We start from the raw sequence: 24,970 nt of genomic DNA on the forward strand, positions 1-24,970 counted from the left end.
ACCAACAGCGGGTGCGTTTGCTAAGCATCATATCTAAAGGAGAGCATCTACAGCAATGCAGCACTGTTTCAGTACTGCACTGAACTGTCACCCTAGATTATGTACTTAGCTTGAGAAGCATAACGATACTTTGGGAGTAATTATACCAACCCCCCTGCCTTTTATTTCAGAGCATCTGAAGTAAAAATGGAAGTTGCTAGAAAAACATAGCAGGTCTGGTAGTATCTGTGGGGAGAGAAACCTAATGTTTTGAGTTCAATATGACTCTTCTTCAGAACTGAAGAGACGTAGAAATGTGATGGGTTTTATGTTGTTGAAAAATGGGAGAGAGTCAGATGGAACAAAAGGGAACATCAGGGCTAGGTTAGTGAGTGGGGGAGATTAAATGACAAAGATGTCATGGAACAAAAGGCAAAGGGAGTGGTAATGAAAGTAGTAAGGAGCCAAAGCATTGGTCTAGAGTAGGTGTTAAGAGCAGAATAAAGGTCAGCTCTGTCTGAAAGCAAAAACATGGGAACAATACAAATTGGAACTTGGGGGAATAAAATTAAAATGGAGGACAGAGCTTACGATCTGAAGTTGTTGGATTCAGTGTTGAGTCCAGAAGGCTGTAAAGTGCCTAATCGGAAGATGAGGTGCTGTCCCTCCAGCTTGCGTTGGGCTTCATTGGAACATTGCAGCAGACCAAGGACAAAAATGTGGGCATGAGAGCAAGATGATGAATTGAAATGGCAAGTGACCGGAATGTCGGAGTTATGCTTGCAGACTGAATGAAGGTATTCCACAAAGTGGTCACCCAGCCTGTGTTTGGTCTCCCCAGTGTGAGCAGCGAAGACTAAATCACTGCTTCACCCAGAAGGAGTGTTTGGGGTCTTGGACAATGAGGAGGGAGGAGGTAAAGGGGCAGGTGTTACACCTTCTACGATTGCATGGGAAGGGGATGAAGTGGCGGGGGTGTTGCTTTTATGATTGAGCACAGTCTATTTTTACTCTCTATCAACGTCAGTGGAGAGTTCAAATCAGGCGTGATGTAAAATGGATGGTCAATCTGATCATATCAGATTCCTGGTGGACGGGTAAGTTTAAAATGACCAACTTTATGCTCCAGAAGTAAGAGCGATATTAATTGAGTCAAGCTTACACATAAACAAAATTCAGTTAAATAAACTAACTCAAGCAATTTTGAATCAGATCTCCTCTTAGTGGCAATGGGGAGCAAACATATTTTGCCACTGAGTAAAAACCTAATAACATGATATAAATACAAGAAATTGTCTTCAACCTTTAAAATGCAGTGCAATGTTCATACTTGACATGAAAAGCTATAAAAGCCACATGTGTCCCTCACTCTGGGAGATTGGGATTGTGGAAAAAGGCATTGCAACAAGCTTCAGTGAGACAAGACAGTGCTTCATGGCCTCCTTATGCATAAGCTTGTCTTGTACTCTTGTCTCTGACTTTGAAGGTGTTGGTTTCAAGGCCTTTTCTAGGATTTGATTTTATAATCTAGACATTGGTCCAGAAATGAGGAGCAGAATTTTACAGCACCCCTTTTTTAACTCTTTCATGAGATGTGGGCTTCCCAGACTGCAATTTTTTGGGTGGCGAGAGGAAGTCGGGGATGTGGGAGAAGCCCGGTTGGATAGCCTGCTCAAGCTTAGGGCGGAAATGCGGGGTGGGGGGTGGGGGGGTGTGCCCCCTCCAGTGGCCCCCTTTTGCAATTGGGGGCACCCTCACCACCCGACCCCATCTCCCCAGGGGCCTCCTGTCCTGGCCCTGCCAAGAGCCCCCTAGACTTGCATCCGGCCTCCTGGCTCTACTCCGCTGGGGCTGGATGCAGGCCCAGCAGTGGCCACCACTCCCAGTGGCGCTGCTGCGACCAGAGAGCTGCTGGTCAGTCGATGGCCGGCAACTCTTGGAGGTGGGACTTCCTCTCTAGATGGGGCCAATTAAAGCTCCTCAGAATGTTAAATAGTTGCAGGGCTGCCGTATGGAGTGGTGGTGAGTTCCCCTGCAGACTTTTTGGGTGGCGGGGCCAGAAACTTCACCCTCCATTAAATGCTGCCCGAGGGAGGTGTTTTTTTTATAGGTGTTAAACCGACATGGATGTCAAAGCTCTCAAGGCATTAAAAGAAGATCCTGGCCCTGACCTTTGTGTTCTGGCCAATATTTCTCTGCAATCAGGAGCACCGAAAACAGACTAAATTCACATTCATCTCATTTGCTGCTACTGTGACCTCATAGTGTGTCAATTGGCTGCTCCATTTGCTTATATAACAGTTAGTGCACTTCAACGTATCTATGACTATGAATCATTTTGGGACAGCCTGAAGTGTAAGGAAGCATGATAAAAATACAAATTTTTTTTCTCATTTATTTTAATTGAAATCCTTGAATATTTGGGCTCAGTTAGTGTAACTCTGTAGAAGTTGTTGTGTGCCTGCGAATATTATTAATGGCAACAGAAATTGATAAAATGATTCAGTGCTGCTATAGATACCATCTTGTAAAATGGAGAATATAGCATTTGAAGAAAGTATTCTGCTGGGTATTTCATTTAAATCAAAAATACAATATAAAACAATGAAAATTCCTGATGTATTTAGTTTGTGTGATTTGGGCCTTGTCAGCTGCTAATTGTCAGCTCTGGCTCAGCTGGTAGCACATTTGCACCTGAGCTAGAGAACATTTGGTTCAAACCCCATTGCAGAGAATTGAGCATAAAATCTAGGCTCACGCTCCAGTGCAGTATTGCGGGAGTGCTGCACTGTTGGAGCTGCTGTCTTTTAGATGGGACCTTAAACCCAGACCTCTCAGGTGTGTGTAAAAGATCCTGTGGCATTATATGGAAGAGAAGGGGAATTCTTCCAGTTTCCTGGCCAATATTTATCTCTCAACTAACATAACTAAGACAGATTATCTGATCATTAACATGTTGCTGTTTGTGGAATTTGCTGTGGCACAATTTGGCTGTCCTGTTTCCTCTGTTACAAGAGTGACTATACCTCAAAAGTATTTTGTTGGCTCTAGAGCACTCTGGGACGTCCTGAGGTGGTGAAAGGCACTATATAAATGTACGTTTTTCTTTCAAAAAGTGTCCAATAAGGAAGTGCAGGCCGCTCCATTACCATCTGAAGATCTTTCACTGAATCATACCAGTGACAAAAATATTCAATGACTGTTTTGGGTAGACTCAAACCTTTCATGACTCAGTTATCAGTAATATGGATTAGTCAAGGTTTCCATGCTGAGGGAAGGCTCCCCAGGCTGCAAGAGATTTGGATTCACTGCTATTTCTGTTCCCCCAAGTTAGCACCTATGGATAGACATTTGCTTTTCTCTTCCGGGACCAAGATTCAGATTCAGTCAAGGCTGATAGGATGAAAGTCTGCAGTATTTGCAAGCTGTAAGGGTCGTGCAAAATATTCAGTTCCAGCAGGCATAAAGTGCATCACAGAACTAGCATTAAGTCAACAACAACAACAACTTGCCTTTATCATAGGCCAGAATTTTCCGGCTGACGTGCGGGTGGCGGAGCCCACACGTCAGTGCTTAAAATGTCACGCGAGCGTGCCGATGTCAGCACGCAGCATCGCGATATTTCGGTTGGCGGGCGCGCTCAGCAGCGGGACGCTCGCCCGCCATTAATTGAAGGGCTTGTTAAGGCCCTTAACTTGCCAATTGTCCAGGATTTTGAGGGGCCCGTGCGAACTTTGGGTCGGCGCACGGGCCCAACGGGCAGGCAGGTAGGAGATTTTTTAAGAAAACTCATGCAATGTCAGGATATGTAGACTCAGAGGGGTTGTTCATGTTTTACATGAAGTTTTAATTGCTGAAAGTGTTTAAAAGTTGCCTGTATGATTGTTAGCAGTTCTCATCGATTTCCAAGAGCTTCTTGTGTACTTTGAAACCAGTCTGCAGACAGTAAACTTTCTCGAGCCTACAGCTTTCCGGAGACCTCCATTTAGCCTGGGGCTATGGGTTCTGACCTCGCCATTGGAGGCAGCTCCCCTGAGGAGGAAGGGAGGAATAAAATAAGGAGGAGGCCAAGACAGGACAATCAGCCTCCAGGGGAGCCACATTTGGGAGGCAAGACGCAAGCATAAGGGGTGCAGGGCCAACAGGTTGTCCAAGGCTCAAGGGGCCACAGAAGACGCCACTGTCCTGCTGCCAGGGTATACAGGCGGCGAAGCAGCTACCTCAATATGATTGAGGTGCAGTGCCAAAGGAGGCTCCGACTCTCAAGGGAGACAGTCAACTATATCTGTCAGATGATTGGCCCTAAGATCTCCCCTAACTGTATGGGTGGACATCCCATGCCAGCGGCTCCGAAGCTCACAGTTGCCCTCCGCTTCTATGCCTCTGGCTCCTTCCAGGGCTCAGTGGGTGATCTTTGTGGTGTCTCCCAATCAGCTGTCCACACTTGTGTCAAGCAGGTTACAGACACTCTGTTCAGACGGGTATCCACTTTCATCCACTTCCGCTGTGACCAGGCAAGTCAGGCACAGCGAACCAGAGGCTTCATGGCCATTGCTGGCTTCCCCTGTGTCCAGGGTGCTATAGACTGCACACATGTGGCCATCAAGGCATCAGCGGATGAGCCCGGTGCCTTCGTCAACAGGAAGGGCTTCCACTCCATGAAATTGCAGATAGTGTGTGATCACAGGATGCGGATTCTACAAGTCTGTGCAAGGTACCCAGGCAGCTCCCACAACACCTACATCCTCAGACACTCCCAGGTGCCGGGGCTCTTCAGTGCTCCGGCTCGGCTGGATGGTTGGCTGCTGGGTGACAAGGGCTATCCCCTCAGAAGGTGGCTCATGACACCTCTCTGCTATCCAAGAACAGAAGCTGAGCAGCAGTACAATAGGAGCCACGGCACCACAAGGGCTGTGGTGGAGAGAGCCATCGGTCTTCTCAAGATGCGCTTCCGTTGCCTGGACCGCTCGGGGTGCACTCCAGTACCCCCAGATCACATCTCTCTGATAGTGGTAGTCTGCTGCGCCCTGCACAACCTTGCACTGGAAAGAGGGAAGCAGTTGACGATGAAGACCTTGGTGTCCTGGATGAGGCTGCACATGACGAATGCAGCAGTGCCTCAGAGGATGAGGAAGCACAGGGCGATGATGAGGGGCAGAACGACGATCTGCATTTACACCAAGGAGGCAGGGACACCTGGGACAATTTAACCTTCAGCTAGCTCCACACACATGGATCAGCAGGAACAGCATTGCCTGGCACTTCCACACGTGGCACTTAGGTGCCACATCTTCCACCTGTTCAGCTGCAAATCAGGGCTTAGTACAGAAACATCAATGTCCACTCAAACACTCATGATAAATATGTGAAAAAGAAAAATGCACCACAAACAAAAGAGCCTCAGCCATGGTAACAAAGGTGGACTTTATTGTGTCCAAAAGAAAAGCACACAGCACTTTTTTGCGATAAGAAAATATGGGTCCCTATTCTAAGGCCAACACAAAATCACCAGTGACATACCCGTGGAGTGCCTAAGGTGCCTTATGCTTACATTTTCGGGTGCTACGTCTAGGTGCCGCCCCATCGCTCGGAGTGGCTTGAGAGACTGCCTGCTGACTCTGCTGTCCTGTTGGGCTCAATGACCTTGGCGGGCGTCCTCTGGCCCACGGAGCCTGTGATAGCCCCGCCTGGGAGGGAGTGGCCAGTTCCTGAACTGGCACCTCCCCAGTTGTCGCAGCCTCAACGGAAGAAACGTTGACTGACAGAGTACAATCAGATTCAACTTTTACACATGTATCTCAAGGTGCATCAATACAATCAATGAATATTACAATCATTTCAATATGGTCAATGCAGACAATCAGACAATGGTATTGGAGTTATCAACATACATCATGTTGCACTCTGAGGTGCTTCAATACAATTATAATACAATTAGTATTCAATGCAGGCATTCATTTTGAGCTGTACCTCCCAAGGGGCTCTCAGCAGTTCCCAGTCCCTCGGTGCACTGTGGCAGAAAGATCTTAGACAGCGACCTTTCCCCATTGCCCCTTTGCGGCAGCTGCCCCAAGCTTTAGTGCGTCCCTCAACACGTAGTCCTGGACTTTGGAATGTGCCAGTCTGCAACATTCGATCGGGGACAACTCTTTGCGCTGGAAGACCAACAAGTTTCGGGCAGATCCCATTGATCTCTCTATTATCTCAGCCAATCTCTTCAGAAATGCTTTCTTCCCAGGATTGATTAAATTGTTCTTTACTTTAGCTCTTAGCCTTGTAAAAACAAAGTTACCCTATACCTTATTTCCTTACACCTTTTTAAAATCTGCATGGACCCCCTTTGAACTAAAACAACTCAGTTCAAAACTATTCCTGTTATTGCTTTATGTAAAACTCTGATTGAAGTTCCTTTTGGTTCATTAGCATATCAAAACCACTGTTGGCTCCAGACCCTTGCAGTCCCTCTGGCCCTTAATCCAATTATCATATCTACAACCCCAACAGCCTGACTTCCAGCACCTAAGAAAATATGCCAGGGTTATTACCAGAAGGAAAATATTACAATTTCTTGTGTCCTTGATAATTGTGAGTTGACTGTCGAGAAATGACAGCCAATTGTGTTCCAGTTTTTACCTCATATTAACATCATGCACCTTCCAGCAGGAGTCATTATGGAGTGATCAGGGGTTGAACTCTGAGCTGACGTTCTCCTTTCTCCCTGAAGCAACATAAACTTAGGATCTTCCTGTTCTTTATAGCTCATTTATCCACTAAGCTATGAACTACTGGGGGAGCTTTCTCTCTTACGTGTGTTAGCTGTGGCTCAGTTGGCAGCAATCTCACCTCTAAGTTAGACGTTTGTGGGTTCAAGTCCCACTCTTTGACATGAGCACAGAAATTAAGGCTGATCCTCCAGTGCAGTACTGAGTACTGTCTTTTAGATGAGATGTTAAAAGCAAGGCCTTGTCTGCCTTCTCAGATCAATGTGAAAGATCCCATTGCACTATTTTGAAGAAGACTTGGGGAGCTCTCCCTGGTGTTCTGATCAATATTTATCCCTCAATCAATGTCACAAAAACAAATTATCTGGTCATGATAGTGTTGATGTTTGTGGGAACTGGCTGTGTGCAAATTGATTGCTGTGCTTCCTGAATTACAACAGCGATTACACTTCAAAAGTATTTCTTTGGCTGTTAAGTGCTTTGATTTGTCCGATGGGTATGAGCAGTGCTATTTAAAGTGGGTTTTTTTTTAGTTTTCATAGTGAGTCTTCCATTTGGGCCCTTTATTTTATTCATTTACAGGATGTGGGCTTTGCTGGCTAGGCCAACATTTATTGCCCATGCCTAACTTCCCTTGAGAATGTGTTGGTGAGCTGCCTTCTTGAACTGCTGCAATCCCTGTGGTGTAGGTACACCCACAGTGCTGTTAGGGAGGGAGTTCCAGGATTTTGACCCAGTGAGAGTGAAGGAATGGCGATATATTTTCAAGTCAGGATGGCGAATGGCTTGGAGGGGAACTTCCAGGTGGTGGTGTTCCCATGTATCTACTGCCCTTGTCCTTCTAGATGATAGCGGTCGTGGGTTTGGAAGGTGCTGCCTAAGGAGTCTTGGTGAGTTCCTGCAGTGCATCTTGTAGATGGTACACGCTGCTGCCACTGTGTGTCAGTGGTGGAGGGAGAGAATGTTTGTGGAAGGGGTGCTAATCAAGCGGGCTGCTTTGTCCAGGATGGTGTTGAGCTTCTTGATGTTTTTGGACCTGCACTCATCCAGGCAAGTGGAGAGTATTCCATCACACTCCTGATTGTGCCTTGTAGATGGTGGGCAGGCTTTAAGGAATCAGGAGATTAGTTACTTGCTGCAGGATTCCTTGCCCCAAGTTTTATTCTATTCTGACTTTGGATTTAAGTGGTTGTGTGATTTTGAATGTTCTACATTTTGTGTACATTGGTTAAACTTTAGTGTGGAAAAAGCAGGGCAAAAAGATGCAGAAGTCCTATAGAGGGCTTCTATTCTGAAAAAGGCAGTCAGCTCTCTGCTCCTCAGCTCAAATAACACCGTGATAAAACAGCTGCCCATGGCTGTGTCATGCAACCCTGTGGATAATTACCTGGCGTCTCTTTGACACATCTTCGCATCCCGCCACTTGTAGCATTCCAACAATATAGCTGACTGTTAACTATATAAATGTCAACCCTGTTTCTCGTTAATATTAGCACCGTTTCTCAGTCTCAATGTTCTCTTTTAACTTTTTTAAAATAACTTTACAGATATTTGAAGAAAGGATCATGGTTTTATTTCCTGACGATCTTATTATACTTTCCACCGATGAACAGAAAACCATTGTTCAGTATGAAGTAAGTGTTTCATTTATGTCAGCTCCCACTTTAAACTCATGAGGTGAAAGTGCATGATCGAGGAAATATTTCAGGTTCATCCTACAAGGCAAGGACAATCCGTAGCTCTATTCAGCATGACAAACACCTCCTCAAATCACTTACCAAGATTCCCTGTCATTAACACTTCCAATACCATGTTCAAAGAGCTCAGAGATTCCTTTATCTCTAAGAGTGAGACAATCCATGGAGTTACCACTGGCTCAATCCCATCTCTGGCCACAGGATCAGGCTGAACCAGGTGACATGAAATCTTGATGTCCTGTTCTACCCAGAGCTGGACTTCAAACCCCATACCCCATTGATAACAAACACCACACACTTCCACCTCCGTAAAATTCCTACCTCACCCTGCTGGTCGCAAAACCTTCATCTACATTTTTATCCCTTTGACACTCATGAAAAGCGCTATATAAATGCAATGTCTTTCTTTACTTTCCTTTAAGCAGATTGTTCTGTGAAATCTGGCTTTTTATCTAGTTCACAGTGATAACCTTTCCTGGCTAATGTTTGTCCAGAACTGGCTGCCCTGAAAGATTGGCTTGCCACCCTCCAGTGTCCTTATCACAGTAAGAGCCCTGCTGATGAAAATTACATTTGTACTCGTTCTCAAAATAATTCAGAAAACTCAAACAAACTTGGTGGATGGTTCACTGTGTCCATCTTCGTTGTGGAGTGATCAAAGCAGTCCGCTTGATTGGCTCTCCATCCACCACCTTAAACATTCACTCCTTTCACCACCAACGCACAGTAGCAACAGTGTGTACTACATGCAAGATGCACTGCAGCAACTCACCAAGGCTCCTTCGACAACACCTTCCAAACCCATGACTTCTGTAGCTTAGAAAGACAAGGTCAGCAGATGCATGGGAACATCACCACCTGCAAGTTCCCCTCCAAGTCACTTACCATCCTGACTTGGAAATACATCGCTGTTTCTTCATGTCGCTGGGTCAAAATCCTGGAGCTCCCTTCCTAACGTCATAGTGGGTGATACTCTAGCAAAAGTCGGCACATTCAGGACAGAAAGTGTCTAGCAGGAGAGAAAATTGGATGAAATGGGAGAGTAATGTTGCCATGGTAAAACTAATAACATTTTTTAAAATGCAATTCATGCCAAGTGCTCGTCTCCAGATCCTACCGTGTTGAAGATTTATTTTGGGGGGATATTTTTTAGATACAGCTTTGTTTTAATGAAAGCTGTTGCCTATTCCTTCAGGCACACGGATGATATGGTTATATAATGTTTCAGAATATTAAAGTCAGGTTAATTAATGTGTTTAAAACCTAATGATCATAATAAAAGTGTTTGTTGACAGGAGTGAAGACAAACGGATCTTTAATCGTTATTTTGTCCCACGCAGGGCAGACTTCCTACTCAAAGCATCAGAGCTTTGGAAAGATCAGCTCGTATGGGGCACCTTGAGTTTGAAATTACAGGTGAGTTATTTCATTACATACACGCTCTGTTCTTACACCTTCCATTATAACACACACCTCCCATTATTTGTTGATGTGATTGTATCTCTAACCTTACTAAGACGCATCTCTTTTCCAATGAAACAACAATGTAAATCTCCAGGACTTTGTGTTTGGGGGCTTGGTAAGTAACTGCTCTATCTCGTGTCTTTCTGAGCCTTACAATCCAGGGATTGTCTGATCTCTCTCTGAATTAATTTGCCTAATCTCATCTGGAGAAAAAGTTAAAGCACTACAATTGCCGTCAGCACCCCTCATATCAACCAGTGCTCCTATGCAGGGTTGTTATCCAGTGCTGGAGAGTGCACATTTGGATTTCAGGTTGGACTCATCTACTGTTGAATAGCCTGTGAGTGGTCTTGGAAGTTTTGTCCAGGAGGTAGCTGGACTGATGCAGTTTACTGTTGTGTTTTGCCTTTTGTCAAAATTCAAAAAGTCACTGAGGCTGATTGAGGAGAAATCTTTTGAATTAGATCCACATTCCTTGGCAGATCAAACAGCTTGCAAGAGAGATGTAGCTAACCTAGTCCAAATATGCTAGCTCACAATCCATGTGGTGCAAACCAAAGGGCTGTCAGTTAGACTGTGACTGACCTTGCTTAGTAGATTTTGCCTCCTAATACAAAAAGACACTGGGCCCTGACAATATTCCGGAAATATTACTGAAGACTTGTGCTCCAGACTTGCCGTGCCCCTAGCTAAGCTGTTCCAGTGCAGCTAAAACACTGGCATATACCCAGCAATGTGGAAAATTGCCCAGGTATATCCCGTACACAAAAAGCAGGAGAAATCCTACTCAGCCAATCACCACCTCTTCAGCCTACTCTCGATCGTCGGTAAAGCGATTGAAGGGGTCATCAATAGTGTTATCAAGTGGCACTTGCTCAGCAATAACCTACTCACTGATGCTCAGTTTGAATTCCGCCAGGGCCACTCAGCTCCTGACCTCATTGCAGCCTTGTTTAATACATGGACAAAAGAGCTGAACTCCCAAGCTGAGGTAAGAGTGTTTGCTCTTGACATCAAGGCAGCATTTGACGACTGTGGCATCAAGGAGTCCTAGCAAAACTGGAGTCAATGGGAATCAGGAAGAAAACTCTCCACTGGTTGGAGTCATACCTAGCACAAAGGTTGTGGTTGTTAGAGGTCAATCATCTCAGTTCCAAGACATCACTGCAGGAGTTCCTCAGGGTAGTGTCCTAGGCCCAACCATCTTCAGTTGTTACATCAATTGCCTTCCTTCCATCATAAGGTCAGAAGTGGGGATGTTCGCTGATGATTGCACAATGTTCAGCACTATTCACGACTCCTCAGATACTGAAGCAGCCCATGTCCAAATGTAGCAAGACCTGGACAATAACCAGGCTTGGGCTGACAAGTGGCAAGTAACATTCGTGCCACACAAGTGCCAGGCAATGACCATCTCCAACAAGAGAGAATCTAACCATCACCTCTTGACATTCAATGGCATTACCATCTCCCACAATCAACACCCTGGTGATAGAAACTGAACTGGACTAACCATATAAATGCTGTGGCTACAAGAGCAGGTCAGAGGCTAGGAATACAGCAGTGAGTAGCTCACCTCCTGAATCCCCAAAGCCTGTGCACCATCTGTAAGGCACAAATGGAATACTCTCCACTTGCCTGGATGAGTTCAGGTCCAAAAACACTCAAGAAGCTTGACACCATCCAGGACAAAGCAGCCCGCTTGATTGGCACCACATCCACAAGCAATCACTCCCTCCACCACCGATGCACAGTGACAGTAGTGTGTACCATCTACAAGATGCACTGCAGGAACTCACCAAGGCTTCTTAGATAAGACCTTCCAAACCCATGACCACTGCTATCTAGAAGGACAAGGGTGGCAGGCACATGGTAACACCACCACCTGGAAGTTCCCCTCCAAGCTACTCACCATCCTGACTTAGAAATATATCGCCGTTCTTTCAGTGTTGCTGGGTCAAAATCCTGGAACTTCTTCCTTAACAGCACTGTAGATGTACCTACACCACATAGACTGCAGCAGTTCAAGAAGGCAGCTCACCACTACCACCTCAAGGGCAATTATAAATGGGCAATAAATGCTGGCCTAGCCAGCATGCCCACATGCTATGAATGAATGAAAAAAAAATTCCCGGCATAGTTTTGTTTTGTGATCTTCAGATCTATTCACTAGCAAACCACAAGCTTGGCCAACAGCTTTTCAGATCTATCTCCTGGAAAACTCCAAGCTCACCTCCAGGCAGGTCAGCTGAACGATATTGGCAACATTCATGGGGTTGGCTAGGCTTGATCATCCTGCCCTCCTGGCTAAGGGTAGCAGGGCTGGGCGGGTGGGTGGCACTGGGACTTATTTGACAAAAACCTAAGCTAAAGTAGAATTCAATTTGATTGAGAAATAAGATGATATCAATCTCTGCTGTCCACCAGTTCTGGCCTATTGTCTATCCCTTATTTTCAGCACTCTATCATTGGCAGCCAAGTCTTTTTTATTCTTTCATGGGATGTGGGCATCGCTGACAAGGCCAGCATTTGTTGCCCATCCCAAAATACCCTTGAACTGAGTGGCTTGCTAGGCCAGGCCATTTCAGAGGGCAGTTAAGAGTCAACCATAATGTTGTAGGTCTGGAGTCACATGTAGGCCAGACCACGTAAGGATGGCAGATTTCCTTCCCTAAAGATCATTAGCAAACCAGATGGGTTTTCACAGCAATCAAATGATAATTGTCATGGTTACCATTACTGAGACTAGCTTTTAATTCTAGATTTATTAATTGAATTTACATTCCACCAGCTACCATGGGATTTGAATCTATTAGTCTGGGACTTCTGGATAACTAATGACATTACCACTACACCACCATCTCCAGTCAAAATCTCCAGTTGCCTTGGCCCTAAGCTCTGGAATTACTTCTCTACCTCCCTCTCTCACTCTTCCCCCCCACCCCTTTAAGATGCACCTCTTAACTTTTTGACCAAGCTTTTGGTCACCTATCCTAATATCTCTTCATGTGGTTCTGCGTCAGAATGTTGTTGAATAATGCTTCTGTGCAGCAGCTTGGGGTGTTTCACTCTGTTAAAGCACTATACAAATGCAAGTTATTGTTGTTTTGTCACAAATGGAAATTCTTATCTTTAAGGCGATATGATGGAGCCTGTGAAGGTCTCTTGTGCAAAGCCAGGTGAATATAAGAAGTGGTTTTTCCACCTCCAGAAGGTATTGTGAAAATATTCAACTTCTGTGGAAATTGAAAATTTCAACTGTGCGAGATATCATTCAGGAGTTTAACCAGTCTGTGCTCATGTTGTTTAATTTAAGCAGTTTAAATTAAACTTATTCAGGGGATAAAGGAATTTGATACAAGTGTCCTCTAGTGTTCATTGCAGAATTTAATTCCCAGGTCTATGTAAAGTGACAGATGTTTTTGCACTTCTATGTACTGGATTACCTGGTGCAGTACATAGCAGGAAATCAAGCAGGGAGGAAACACTCATAATATAACCTGACTTCATTATCAATGAGCAATCCTCCCTGCTAGAAATTAACCACAGACTTCCATTTATACAAATAATTAACTTTTGTTGATATATTGGTCCTGTCAAATACCCTTAAATGTTAAATCTTAATGAACCCCTAATGGTATTACAAACTGTCTTTAAGTATATAATTCAAGACATTTTGTTAATGAGTTGACATTCTTTTGTATTTCCCTGTCAGCCGGACAATAGCACCAACACAATGCCTTCCAGTGGGCAGCTCCCACCTAGGCCACCCAAGAAGAGAAGAAGCTGTCATTATTGAGGTAATCATTGCACAGACTCAGGAATCAAGCTCAACATCATAATGACCAGATTACGTTTGGAAACTGTGAAGGCTTCAGAACGATGAAGCTGAAGGCACGAATGCACTGCTCGACCATCTCCACTGGCTTTGAAACTGTCACTTTGTTACTCACTAACTGAGTTAGTGAGTAACCAGGATCTTGTTTCTCTAAGATGTTCATTGTTAGCCTCCCTGTCTTACAACTCATCACAAGCCAAATGGAGATAGACAGGCAAGCTATTTGCTGACTTCTGCTGTCGCCACTCTGAAACTGACTGTGACAGTGGGCAGCTTGCATCTTCATCCCATTATCCTTCCCTCCGCCTAACTCTTGACAACATTGCAGCTAAAATTCTCAACTTGGTATGTGGAAAATCATAGTCGCAAAGTCGTAACTTACCATTCTTTTGGACAGCATGTTAGAACTACAGTGGGTTGGACTTCTATGGCCACCAGTCATCAGATTGTCACTTGAAATTAGAAAACAGAGATCCCCAGTAGCCCAACTGAGTACACTGTCTGTCATAAAGACCAGGAAGGCATAAGGTGCTACCCCCATCTATGCTGTGTTAGCTGATCTCACCTGAGATTGTGGTAGAGAAGCATGTCCTCAGCACACCGTTATGCTGCTACTGATTGTTTTCTGGGATTTGTGTGTGTGTAGATGTTGAAGATGGAGTCAAGCCTGGCTGTCATGCTTCTAAAATTAAACTCCACCCTAACAAACAGAGAAAGATCATTTCCGCGAGATTCTGTATACAAACTGGCACCCATGGAACTATAGGCCAGGATGAGTCACTGCTTTTGGACTGGGAGTAAAAACCTGTTTTAATTAAATTGTTCTGGGAAAATGGGCATCACCTGTAAGGCCGGTATTTATCGCATCCCCAGTTATTGTTGAGAAGGTGTTCGTGGGCCGCCTTCTTGGACAGCTGCAGTCCATGTGGTGAAGATGCTCCCATTGTGAACTTTGATAGGGATTTCAAGCATTTTTACCCAGCAACCATGAAGGAACAGTGATACGTGTCCCAATAATGTCCTTGGTTTGCTTTTTTTCTTAATTTAGCGCTGCTAATGACATTGGAACTTTGCATTTGGAGGAGATACTCAACTCAGCAATACGATGAAGCTGAACTATGATCACTAGACAGTTGCTTATTAATGCAATATCATGGTTCAGCACCACCTGCCAATTACTTCTTCACTGACTACGTCATCAGCACTTATAGTTCAAATAAAATAAAATACATATCTTTTTAAAAATCGTCAAATTAAACTATTTGTTGATGATGATTCTTCATTTACTACTAGGTCTTAAAGATCCAGGTGGTGAATTTCTTTAACCTTCCATTGTACTTTCAAAACAAGAAACTTACTTTTGTTCAGCATTCAGAAGAAAACCATTCCATATTAACTAGAGCCCAAGACAGTGAAGCCTGCTGCCTTGTTAAGTATTGCTGCAGTTTTGATAAAGATAAATTTATTCATTGGGTATGTGCTCAAAGTCCGTAGAATAATATAAAAGCAAAACCCTGCGGATGCTGGGAATCTGAAATAAAAACAGAAAATGCTGGAAAAACTCAGCGGGTCTGACAGCATCGGGTGGAGAGAGAAACAGAGTTAACATTTCGTGTCTCTATGACTCTTCATGCTCTGAAGATGAGTCTTACAAACTCGAAACATAAGAATATAAACCTTCATGAATAATGACCGTGACATAATTTTGTCTTTCTTGCTCATTTTTGTTTTAGATCTGTCGTGTAATTTATAGATGTGTTTTATATGGAATTTTTCAGGGCTGGAAAATATTTTTAAAAACTTTTGTTTTTGAAAGGGATTTTGATAGAGTGTATAGGAAGAAATTGTTTCCATTGGCAGGAGGGTTGGTAACCAGAAGGCACAAATTTAAGGCATTTGGCAAAAGAACCAGAGGAGAAATGAGGAGATTTGTTTTTTTAAAAGTTGTTGTTGTGATCTGGAACGCACTGTCTGGAAGCAGATTCAATAGAAACCTCCGATAGGGAATTGGATATATACTTGGATAGGAAAACTTTGCAGGACCTTGAGAAAATAACAGGCAAGTGGGACCAGTTTGATAGCTCTTTCAAAGAGCCAGCACAGGCATGGTGGGATGAATGGCCTCCTGTGTAGTGAGATTCTATGATTCAAGCTTCTTACCTTTGGCTAAATGAAAGGCCTTCAGAATTTATCACATTTATCCTTTGCTCAGCAAAAACATATTACCTATGTTCTAACCAGGACAAGAATCCTTAAAATAAGGAATAAAAAGTGCAAGGCTTGGGCAGCTAGTCTAAGTGGATAATTGTGAACCATTTTGGACAACACATGCCCGATCACTAGTCTTAAGGCCTATGCTCACAGGCTTGGGGGTGAGAAAAGGTCAGCCAGGAATTTAGTTCGAGCTCCTTTACGTTGAACTCTGCTGAATGGAAAGATAAAAACAAAAAGCTAAAAGCTACTGCGGATGCTGGAAATCCAAAACAAAATAAAAACAGAATTACCTGGAAAAACTCAGCAAGTCTGGCAGCATCGGCGGAGAAGAAATCAGTCAACGTTTCGAGCCCTCATGGCCCTTCAGCAGAACTGAAGCATAGTTTCAACAAGGGAGAAATATAAATTGGTTTAAGGTGGGTGGGGGGGAAGAGACACATTGAGGGTGTGGTGTGAGCAGATAATCAAAAGATGTCAGAGACAAAAGGGTCAAAGAGGTGTTGAAGGTGGTGGTCTTTGTCTGAGAAAAGTGCTAATTAAGAATGCAAGACAGGATATTCAAAGTACAGCTCTAGTGGGGGTGGGGTGGAAAGACTAAAGGTTTTAGTTTTAGATTTAAAAATAATGGAAATAGGTGGGGAAAGAAGAATCTATATAAACCCCCCCCCCACCCGCCTTTTTTTTCAATAATTTATATAGATTCTTCTTTCCCCACCTATTTCCATTATTTTTAAATCTAAAACTAAAACCTTTAGTCTTTCCACCCCACCCCCACTAGAGCTGTACTTTGAATATCCTGTCTTGCATTCTTAATTAGCACTTTTCTCAGACAAAGACCACCACCTTCAACACCTCTTTGACCCTTTTGTCTCTGACATCTTTTGATTATCTGCTCACACCACACCCTCAATGTGTCTCTTCCCCCCCACCCACCTTAAACCAATTTATATTTCTCCCTTGTTGAAACTATGCTTCAGTTCTGCTGAAGGGCCATGAGGGCTCGAAACGTTGACTGATTTCTTCTCCGCCGATGCTGCCAGACTTGCTGAGTTTTTCCAGGTAATTCTGTTTTTATTTTGTTTCTGCTGAATGGAATATGCTTGTGGATGTCAGGTTATTTCCTTTGGCTGTGATGGACATGCAATGGTTGATAAAATGGCTGTCCTCGGCTGACACCTGAAAAATGGTTACTAGGCTAAGTATGCTGTCAATACCTGGGAAACCATATGCCAGACAAAGATCCATGCTTTCAGCAGCAGTGGAAGGAACAGTGGAGGAAAAAAGAAACAAAGGAAGATTAGAAATGAGGGGAAATAGAAATGATTGATTTAACATGTGCTGACTGGCAAATTACTTTGCTTATAAGCTCAGCTACAGTTTTAGAATCACCACAGGATACTTGGCAAATCGACTTTTCCAGCCCTAATGTCTACCTTTTCAAACATGTAAATTATTTTTATGTTTTTTGTATGTTGTACAGCATCCTCTGTCAGAGGCAACTCAGATGTATATTGACTAAGTTCTGGAATATCTATGTGATGGCACCTGCTCATTTTATCAGTCACTTATCAATAACTATTGTCTATATTGTAATCTAATTCTAGGAATATCCTTCCTTTTTTTAGCTCCTGTCTTACTTTTGATTTCTAATTTAATTCTTTTCCCTCACAACCTTGGCTCACTGGTAGCACACTCACATCTGAGCCAGAAGATTGTGTGTTTGAGTCCTGCTCCTCAGACATGAGTGCTTAATCTAGGCTGACACTTCAGCGCAGTACTAACGGAGTGCTGTGCTGTTGAAAGTGGCATCCGACAGGTGAGACATTAAACCAAGGCCCCAACCGTGCTCTCAGGTGTGTAAATAGTATATTAATTGTGTTCAATTGTATATGGGTCGTAGGCATTAACTGGGGTTTCACTTGAGTACTTGTAAAGAGACAGTTATTGAAACTGTGGTGTGGTTCAGTTTGGAGATGTATGCTTGTAATGTTTAACTCTAAATAAATGTAAATCTGCGTAAAGATTGGCTCCAGAACTATTCCTCACTAACTGGCTTTCTGCAATATACCAAGCACTATTTCAAGGAAGAGCCAGGGAGTACTTCCCAGTGTCCTGGCCAACATTTAATTCTCAACCAGCATCATTGAAATAGATTATCCAGTCATTATCACATTTCTGTTTTGTAACCTTGCTGTGGACAAATTGGCTGCTGTGTGATTACAATTCAAAAGTCTTTCATTGGTTGTAAAGCGCTTTGGAATGTCCTGAGGTCATGAAAACTGTTGGATAAATGCAAGTTCATACCTTCTTTCTTCCTTTTGTTTTCTAAATTTTTTTTTTTTCATTTCCCCTTTGGTCTCCATATACCACGCAATATTCCTTGGGGAAGGCACAGTAACTGGACCTCCCTAAGGCTAAACCTGCTTTTGAGCCAAGCAATAGAAGCTTCACAAGAGGAAGCAGGTGCAACTTTTCTTAAATAATGAAGTGTAATGAAATTTAAATAGAATTTAAGATTTATATAGTTTAAAAGTAACGTTTAAACCTGCAAATAGTACTGATAATTGTAGAAACCATTATTTGGTCTTTGTTAGCGTGAAATTAATCATTATATATTGTGGACCCAGGTCATTCTTGTAAATCAAGATATTTGCAATCATTGGCGTGGATTTATGGACAAGAAACTGAATTAAAATAACATTTCAGATGCTGTACATGGTTTTAAGATGTTCTTTGTACTTTTTAATGTGTGTTATGGGTAATCACCATTCTCATTGATGATGTGCTTTTTTTTAACTGTGACCATTATATAAATCTATTACTTTTCCCAATTTTCTACCCTCCTTTCAGAAGGTATAACACCTGGACAAAGTACTGAGGCACAGCCAGTGACTGTGTAGGGGAATAGTCTATAGAGTTTTCTTCAGCCAGCACCTTTAGGAGGGAAGGGACACAGAGGAATTGGGAGGGGAAAGAAACAGTATGTGAAGCCATTAACCAATTTAATGCTGAGTAACTGCCCTCCTAAGATAGACAAACAGGATTGGAGTTAGCACCAAATGAGCTACAATGGCAATGGGCAAGAGAATTGGAGGAATAATTGGTATGAACAACATATTGCTACAGTGATATACTGTGTGTTATATAAACATTTGGCCAGCAAACTCCAAACATTACTAGATAATATTCTAAAAGTAATAAACTTTTCAAAACCTTTCAAAGACAATGCTTTATAGTTATATGTTCAGAGATGTGCGTAGATAACAAAGGACCTTTGATTCACAAGAATGTAGGCTTTTGGGTTGGAAGTGTTTGAAACACTAACTCGTGTTTTTCTTTATGGATTGTCATTGCATTGACACAAAGGCTCCTTGCACTATCTCCTACTTTAGATCAAGCTTTCCCAGAACCTTAATACTAAGCAGCTGCTTTGCTCCCTTGGTCTTTACCCCTCACCTTCCTCTCAGGCCTGCTGTACAGTGACTTCACTTTTAATGGTATAACCTTGCAGTGTAAAGCAAGCTTCAGGCAGTGCACCATGTTCCTGACTCCTTGTCTGTACACGCTTGTGCAACCAATACAGAGGAGTCGATCATCACTGACTATAGGCATACATTTCCCCAATACATGCTACACACACGTACTTGGAGTGCTGAGGAGAAAATACTGGTTGTAAAGTTTTAAACATCATTCGTATTAATTTCTATGTATTTATATAATTTGTGTCCTGTTCAATATGTATCCCTCAACTAACTCTTAAAGAAAACAGATGATCTGGTCTTTATCACTTTATTGCTTGTGGGATCTTACTGTCCACAAATTGGCTGCAAATGTTACAACAATGACCACATTTCAAAATTAATTATTGGTTCTAAAGCACTTTGGGATGCCCTGAGGTAGTGAAAGGTGCTATATAAATGCAAGGCTTTTTTTTTGTTTTCTTTCTATTTTCTTTCTTTCCATTATCTCAAGCAGCTGATTCTAAAAATTTTGGGTGTTCCCATGTAAGATTAATTCATCAATTGGGCAGTGGCATGAAATCAGCCCTTTCTCAAGTACTGAGTGCTGGGTAGAGATTGGGAGCTGCATGTGGTGCTAGGGCCATCGGTTTAATGCTGCTGATTTCGGGGCCACAGGTTGGATGTTGCTCAAATGTGTAGTGAGCTGTGAAAGGAGTAGAGGGAGCACTTTCTCTGATTTCACTTCCATTGTTTGGAGCCAAGGAGCTGTAACCGAAAAGCCAAGTTTTGTGTTTGAGACAAAGAGCTTAACCTTGGTTTTCAAAAAATTTTGTTGGACGTTCTTTATTTTTGAGCTTATCCAGAGAACCAAAAAAGAAAAACAGCGTTATTTGGTACGTGTTGTTCTCAGGTTTTCTTCCCTTCTAGTGGGCTGTTTTGTGGTTTATGACAGAAACCCTTGTTTCTGGATCATAGGGTAAGAGGTAGTCTCGTTGCACTCTTCACTAGATTGAGTTAATAATCTTGATTATACCCTCATACCCTCAGCCCCAGTAGAAACTGGGCTGGGGAGCAGTTACAATAAGGGCAGTGTGCCTGTTTACTGCATGTGGGTTGTCTACTGTTTGCATTTAGACAAAGTAGATCATTTGTTGTAAAGAAAAAAGCTTTCTTGTAAATGAATTTATTTATCATGCCTAAATCTCAAGACCAGCAGTTGAAAGAAATATGTACTTCCTATCAAGTAAATCAGAAAGATACAATCACCAAAGCAGCCAGCTTCATCGCTGCAACACCTTCACTAACCTCAACTGCTGCTCAAGGCCTCTTCCTTGCCTTTGTTACCTTGAGTCTTGACTGTTCCAATGGACTTCTGGCCAACTGCTCACATTCTGCTCTCCATAAGCTCGAGCTCATCAAAAACTCTGCTGCTTGTGTCCTGACTCACACCAAGTCTCATTCATCCTTCAACCTGGTGCTCGCATCTTACATATGCTCCCAGTGCTCCAACACCTTGATTTTAAAATTCTCATTTGTGTTTTCAAATTCTGAGTTTTGATGAAAGGTCATTGATTTGAAACGTTGACACTGTTTCTCTCTCCACAGATGCCGAGAGCTGCTGAGTATTTTATTTCGAATCCATCTGTTGCATCACCCCTCCCTAGTTCTGTAACTTCCTCTAAGCCTACAATCTGCCATGAGTTCTGTGCCCCTCCAGTTCGAGCCTCTTGAGCATTCCTGGTCTCCTTCGCTCCACCATTGGTGGCCTCGCCGAGTCTCCAGGCTGTGAAATTCCATGCTTAAACCTCTTGGCCTTTCTGCCTCTCTCTCCCCCTTTCAGACATTCCTTTATAATCCATGCGCAGTATTTCCCAGTTGCCGATGTGTACGATCAGTGTACTTGCACACGAGCAGGGGAGGGGCCTCATCCTGAGTGAGACACAGCCAGAGTGAGTGTGGGGATTGGCAATTTGGTGCACTGTGGGAATTGAACTGGTAAGTCGTTCTCTTTAATCTTTCCTTAATTTTTGTAAGTTCAGTAGTCTAGTTAAAAGTTTGGTAAGGTAGCTAACTCAGCTGACTGTGTGACAGTGAACTGTAAATCACCTGAAGCACGATTATGGCCTAATTAGGTGTTGATTACTAATTGAAGCTTAACTAGTGTGAGTCATCTCAGCTCACCTCAGCTTTATTTAAGAAAGGGACTATTAGAAGCACATGATCAGAGGAGAAACCTCATCCTGAGTGAGACACAGCCAGAGTGATTGTGGGGATTGGCAATTTGGTACACAGTGCGAATTCAGTGCAGAGGGGAAGAGGTGCTCTTTGAATTTTTTCTTTGCTATCCAATTCCTTAAATCTTCAGAGAGTGGTCTTGCCCTGCTGCAGAAGTAGAGGCTACAAGGGAGAGAAATAACTGGTAAGTAGTGGGTAAGGCCGGGTAAGTATTTACTACTTTTATCGCTTATAGTTTAAGGTCTTTTTGTGGTTTCTAGTTTATATATTCTGTAGTAACGAGGATCAGGAAAGACGGGCCCTAGAGTAATTGATTTAAAAGGTTTAATTTAAAGGGATAAGTCATGGCAGGAGAGCTCAAAGCCGTGGTATGCTCCTCATGTTCCATGTGGGAAGTCAGGAACATTTCCAGTGCCCAGGACCAGCATGTGTGCAGAAAGTGTGTCCAGCTGCAGCTCCTGGAAGCTCGGGTTTCAGGGCTGGAACGGCGGCTGCGAACACTGTGGAGCATCCATGAGTCTGAAAGCATCATGGATAGCACACTTAGAGAGGTGGTCACACCGCAGCTGAAGGGACTTGAGGAAGGAAGGGAATGGGTGACCACCAGGCAGTCCAAGAGAAACAGGCAGGTAGTTCAGGACTCCCCTGGGGTCGCGTTCGTAAATTAGTATTCTATTTTGGAGGCTGATGAGGGCACTGGTTCCTCCAGGGAGTGCAGACAGAGCCAATATTCTGGCACCATAAGCAGCCTGTCTGTACAGGAGAGGAGGAAGAGAGGAAGAGCAATAGTAATAGGGGATTCTATCGTCAGGGGAACAGATAGGTGCTACTGTGGCCATCAATGTAACTCCAGGATGGTGTGTTGCCTCCCTGGTTCCAGGGTCTGGGATGTCACTGAATGGCTGCAGGGCATCCTGAAGGGGGAGGGTGATAAGGCAAAGGCCATGGTCCATGTTGGTACCAATGACATAGGTAGAAAGAGGGATGAGGTCTTGCATCAAGAATTCAGGGAGTTATGCAGTAGACTGAAAAGCAGGAGCTCTCGGGTTGTAATCTCGGGATTACTCCCAGTACCACGTGCTAGCGAGCACAGAAATAGGAGAATAGCGCAGATGAATACGTGGCTTAAGAGTTGGTGCAGGAGGGAGAGTTTTAGATTCCTGGATCACTGGGGCCATTTCTGGGGAAGGTGGGACCTGTACAAGCGGGACGGTCTACATCTGAACCTGAGCAGGACTAGCATCCTTGTGGGTGGGTTTGCTAGTGCTGTTAGGAGGAGTTTAAACTAATTCGGCAGGGGGAGGGGACGCAGAAAGTTAGCAGAATAGGGTCACATCATAATACAGTAAAACAATCAAGTCAGAGGCAGTACAGCTGCATTAAGTTTCACGGGAGTAAGGCAAGGCTGAATGGCCTCTGTTTTAATGCCAGGAGTATTACAGGTATAAAACGGATGAGTTAAGGGTGAGGATTGACATGTGGAATTGTGATATAGTAGCCATCACAGAGGCGTGGTTGAAGGAGGGGCAGGATTGGCAGCTCAACATTCCGGGATATAGAATCTTCAGGCGAGACAGGGGAGGGGTAAAAGAGGAGGAGGCGTTGCATTATTAGTTAAGGAGTCAGTTACTGCAGTAAGGAGAGATGATAACTTGGAGGGGGCATTGAATGAAGCTTTGTGGGTAGAGCTTAGGAATAAAAAAGGGGCAGCCACATTGTTGGGTGTTTATTATAGACCCCCAGATAGTCAGCGGGAAATTGAGGAGCAAATATGTGCACAATTTGCGGAGGTGTGTAAAAACAATAACAATAGGGTAATTATATTAGGTGATTTCAACTTTCCCAACATTAATTGGGATAGACATAGTGTTAGGGGCTTGGATGGAGTGGATTTCTTGAAATGTATACAGGAGAACTATTTAGGTCAATATGTAGAGGGTCCAACAAGGGATGGTGCAGTGCTGGACTTAATTCTGGGGAATAAAGCTGGACAGGGGCTGAGGTGGTAGTGGGGAAGCATTTTAGTGATAGCGACCACAACATGGTACAATTTAAGTTTGTTATGAACAAAGAAATAGACAAGTTGCAAAAAAATGTTTTGGATTGGGGGAGAAGATTTTAGTAAAATAAGGCAGGATCTGGCCAAGGTAGACCGGGAATAGCTACTTGTGGGGAAACCTACAGAAGAGCAGTGGAGGGGCTTTCAAAAAGGAAATGGGGAGGGTACAGGCTCAACATGTTCCCTCTAAGGTGATAGGAAGGAGTAACAAGCACAGAGAACCATGGATGACCAGAGATATTCAGGATATGATGAGAAGGAAAAGAGAGGCTTTTAGCAGGTACAAGGGGAGCAAATCAGCAGAGGCATTAGTGGAGGACAGCAAGTGCAGGGTGAAGCTTAAGAAAGCAATTAGGAGAGCAAAGAGGGGATATGAGAGCTCTGGCTGGTAAAAGTAGGGAAAATCCCAAGATATTCTATAAGTATATCAATGGGAAGAGGATAACCAGGGAAAGAGTAGGGCCCATTAGGGACCAAGGGGACAATGTATGGGTGGAGCCAGAGGACATCGGTAGAGTCTTGAACGAATACTTCACATTCGTTTTCACCCAAGAGAATGAGGATGAAGGTATGGAACTCGGAGAGAGAGACTGTGAGGTTCTTGAGCAAATTAATATAGGGAGTGACAAGGTATTGGGAAAGTGTATTAATTGTGACTGCCTCCTATTCCTTCGTGCTATTTAAAGACACAGCAGCTCAGTGTAGGGAACATTCAACCACTGAAAGTCTCCACATGGACTCAATGACTCACAAAACTTTCCCACGTGCAAACACCATGTACCTTTATTTTTTTCAACCCTGTCACAACACATTCTGACTTAATTTGGTGTTTTTTCTGCCAGCCAAACCCATTGGAGTAAATCTGAGAAAAATACCCCTAGAATTTCATTCATAGCTAAACTTGGAATCCTCTGCATTTGGTGGAAAGCAGATATTGAATGATATGAATATTATGTTCATTCCAAATATAAGATAATGAACAACTTTATTCCTTCTGCATAGTTGGGTAGTGGGCTGCAGAATTGTAAGCAACTTTTGATATTCCCAACAATGTTTTGAAGCTTGCTTCTGCTTGTGGTAGTTGTGAATGCTATGGTTTTAACTAAATATTAGTACAATCTTGAGGAGATGATTCAGGGCATGGAAATCTCTTCCTACCTGTTATTCCAGTTGAGTGAAGTGACATTTTGAATGTGGTTGCAATGTTTCTGAGCATTTCCAGTGACAGTAATTTTAGTTATGGTTTTCATTTCTCAAAACGTTTTGTCTTCGCAATATGTTTGGTGCAACTTCCAATGGAA

General features: G+C 43.4%; 1 protein-coding gene across 3 annotated transcripts in view; it reads left to right on the forward strand.

Annotated features, from left to right (window-relative positions):
- LOC144690403 (putative pleckstrin homology domain-containing family N member 1) overlaps positions 1 to 15,578 on the forward strand; it is a 46,948-nt gene extending 31,370 nt beyond the window's left edge. For all 3 annotated transcript variants that reach the window (XM_078557876.1, XM_078557878.1, XM_078557877.1), the window contains 4 exons: positions 8,249 to 8,335; positions 9,739 to 9,814; positions 13,000 to 13,076; positions 13,578 to 15,578. In XM_078557876.1, coding sequence (XP_078414002.1) covers positions 8,249 to 8,335; positions 9,739 to 9,814; positions 13,000 to 13,076; positions 13,578 to 13,661 — 324 coding nt within the window. In that variant the 3' untranslated portion in view covers positions 13,662 to 15,578. The remainder of the gene's footprint in view (positions 1 to 8,248; positions 8,336 to 9,738; positions 9,815 to 12,999; positions 13,077 to 13,577) is intronic.
- The last annotated feature ends 9,392 nt before the right edge of the window (positions 15,579 to 24,970 follow it).

This window comes from Cetorhinus maximus, chromosome 15, assembly GCF_964194155.1.
Source record: "Cetorhinus maximus chromosome 15, sCetMax3.hap1.1, whole genome shotgun sequence".
Taxonomy (NCBI): domain Eukaryota; kingdom Metazoa; phylum Chordata; class Chondrichthyes; order Lamniformes; family Cetorhinidae; genus Cetorhinus; species Cetorhinus maximus.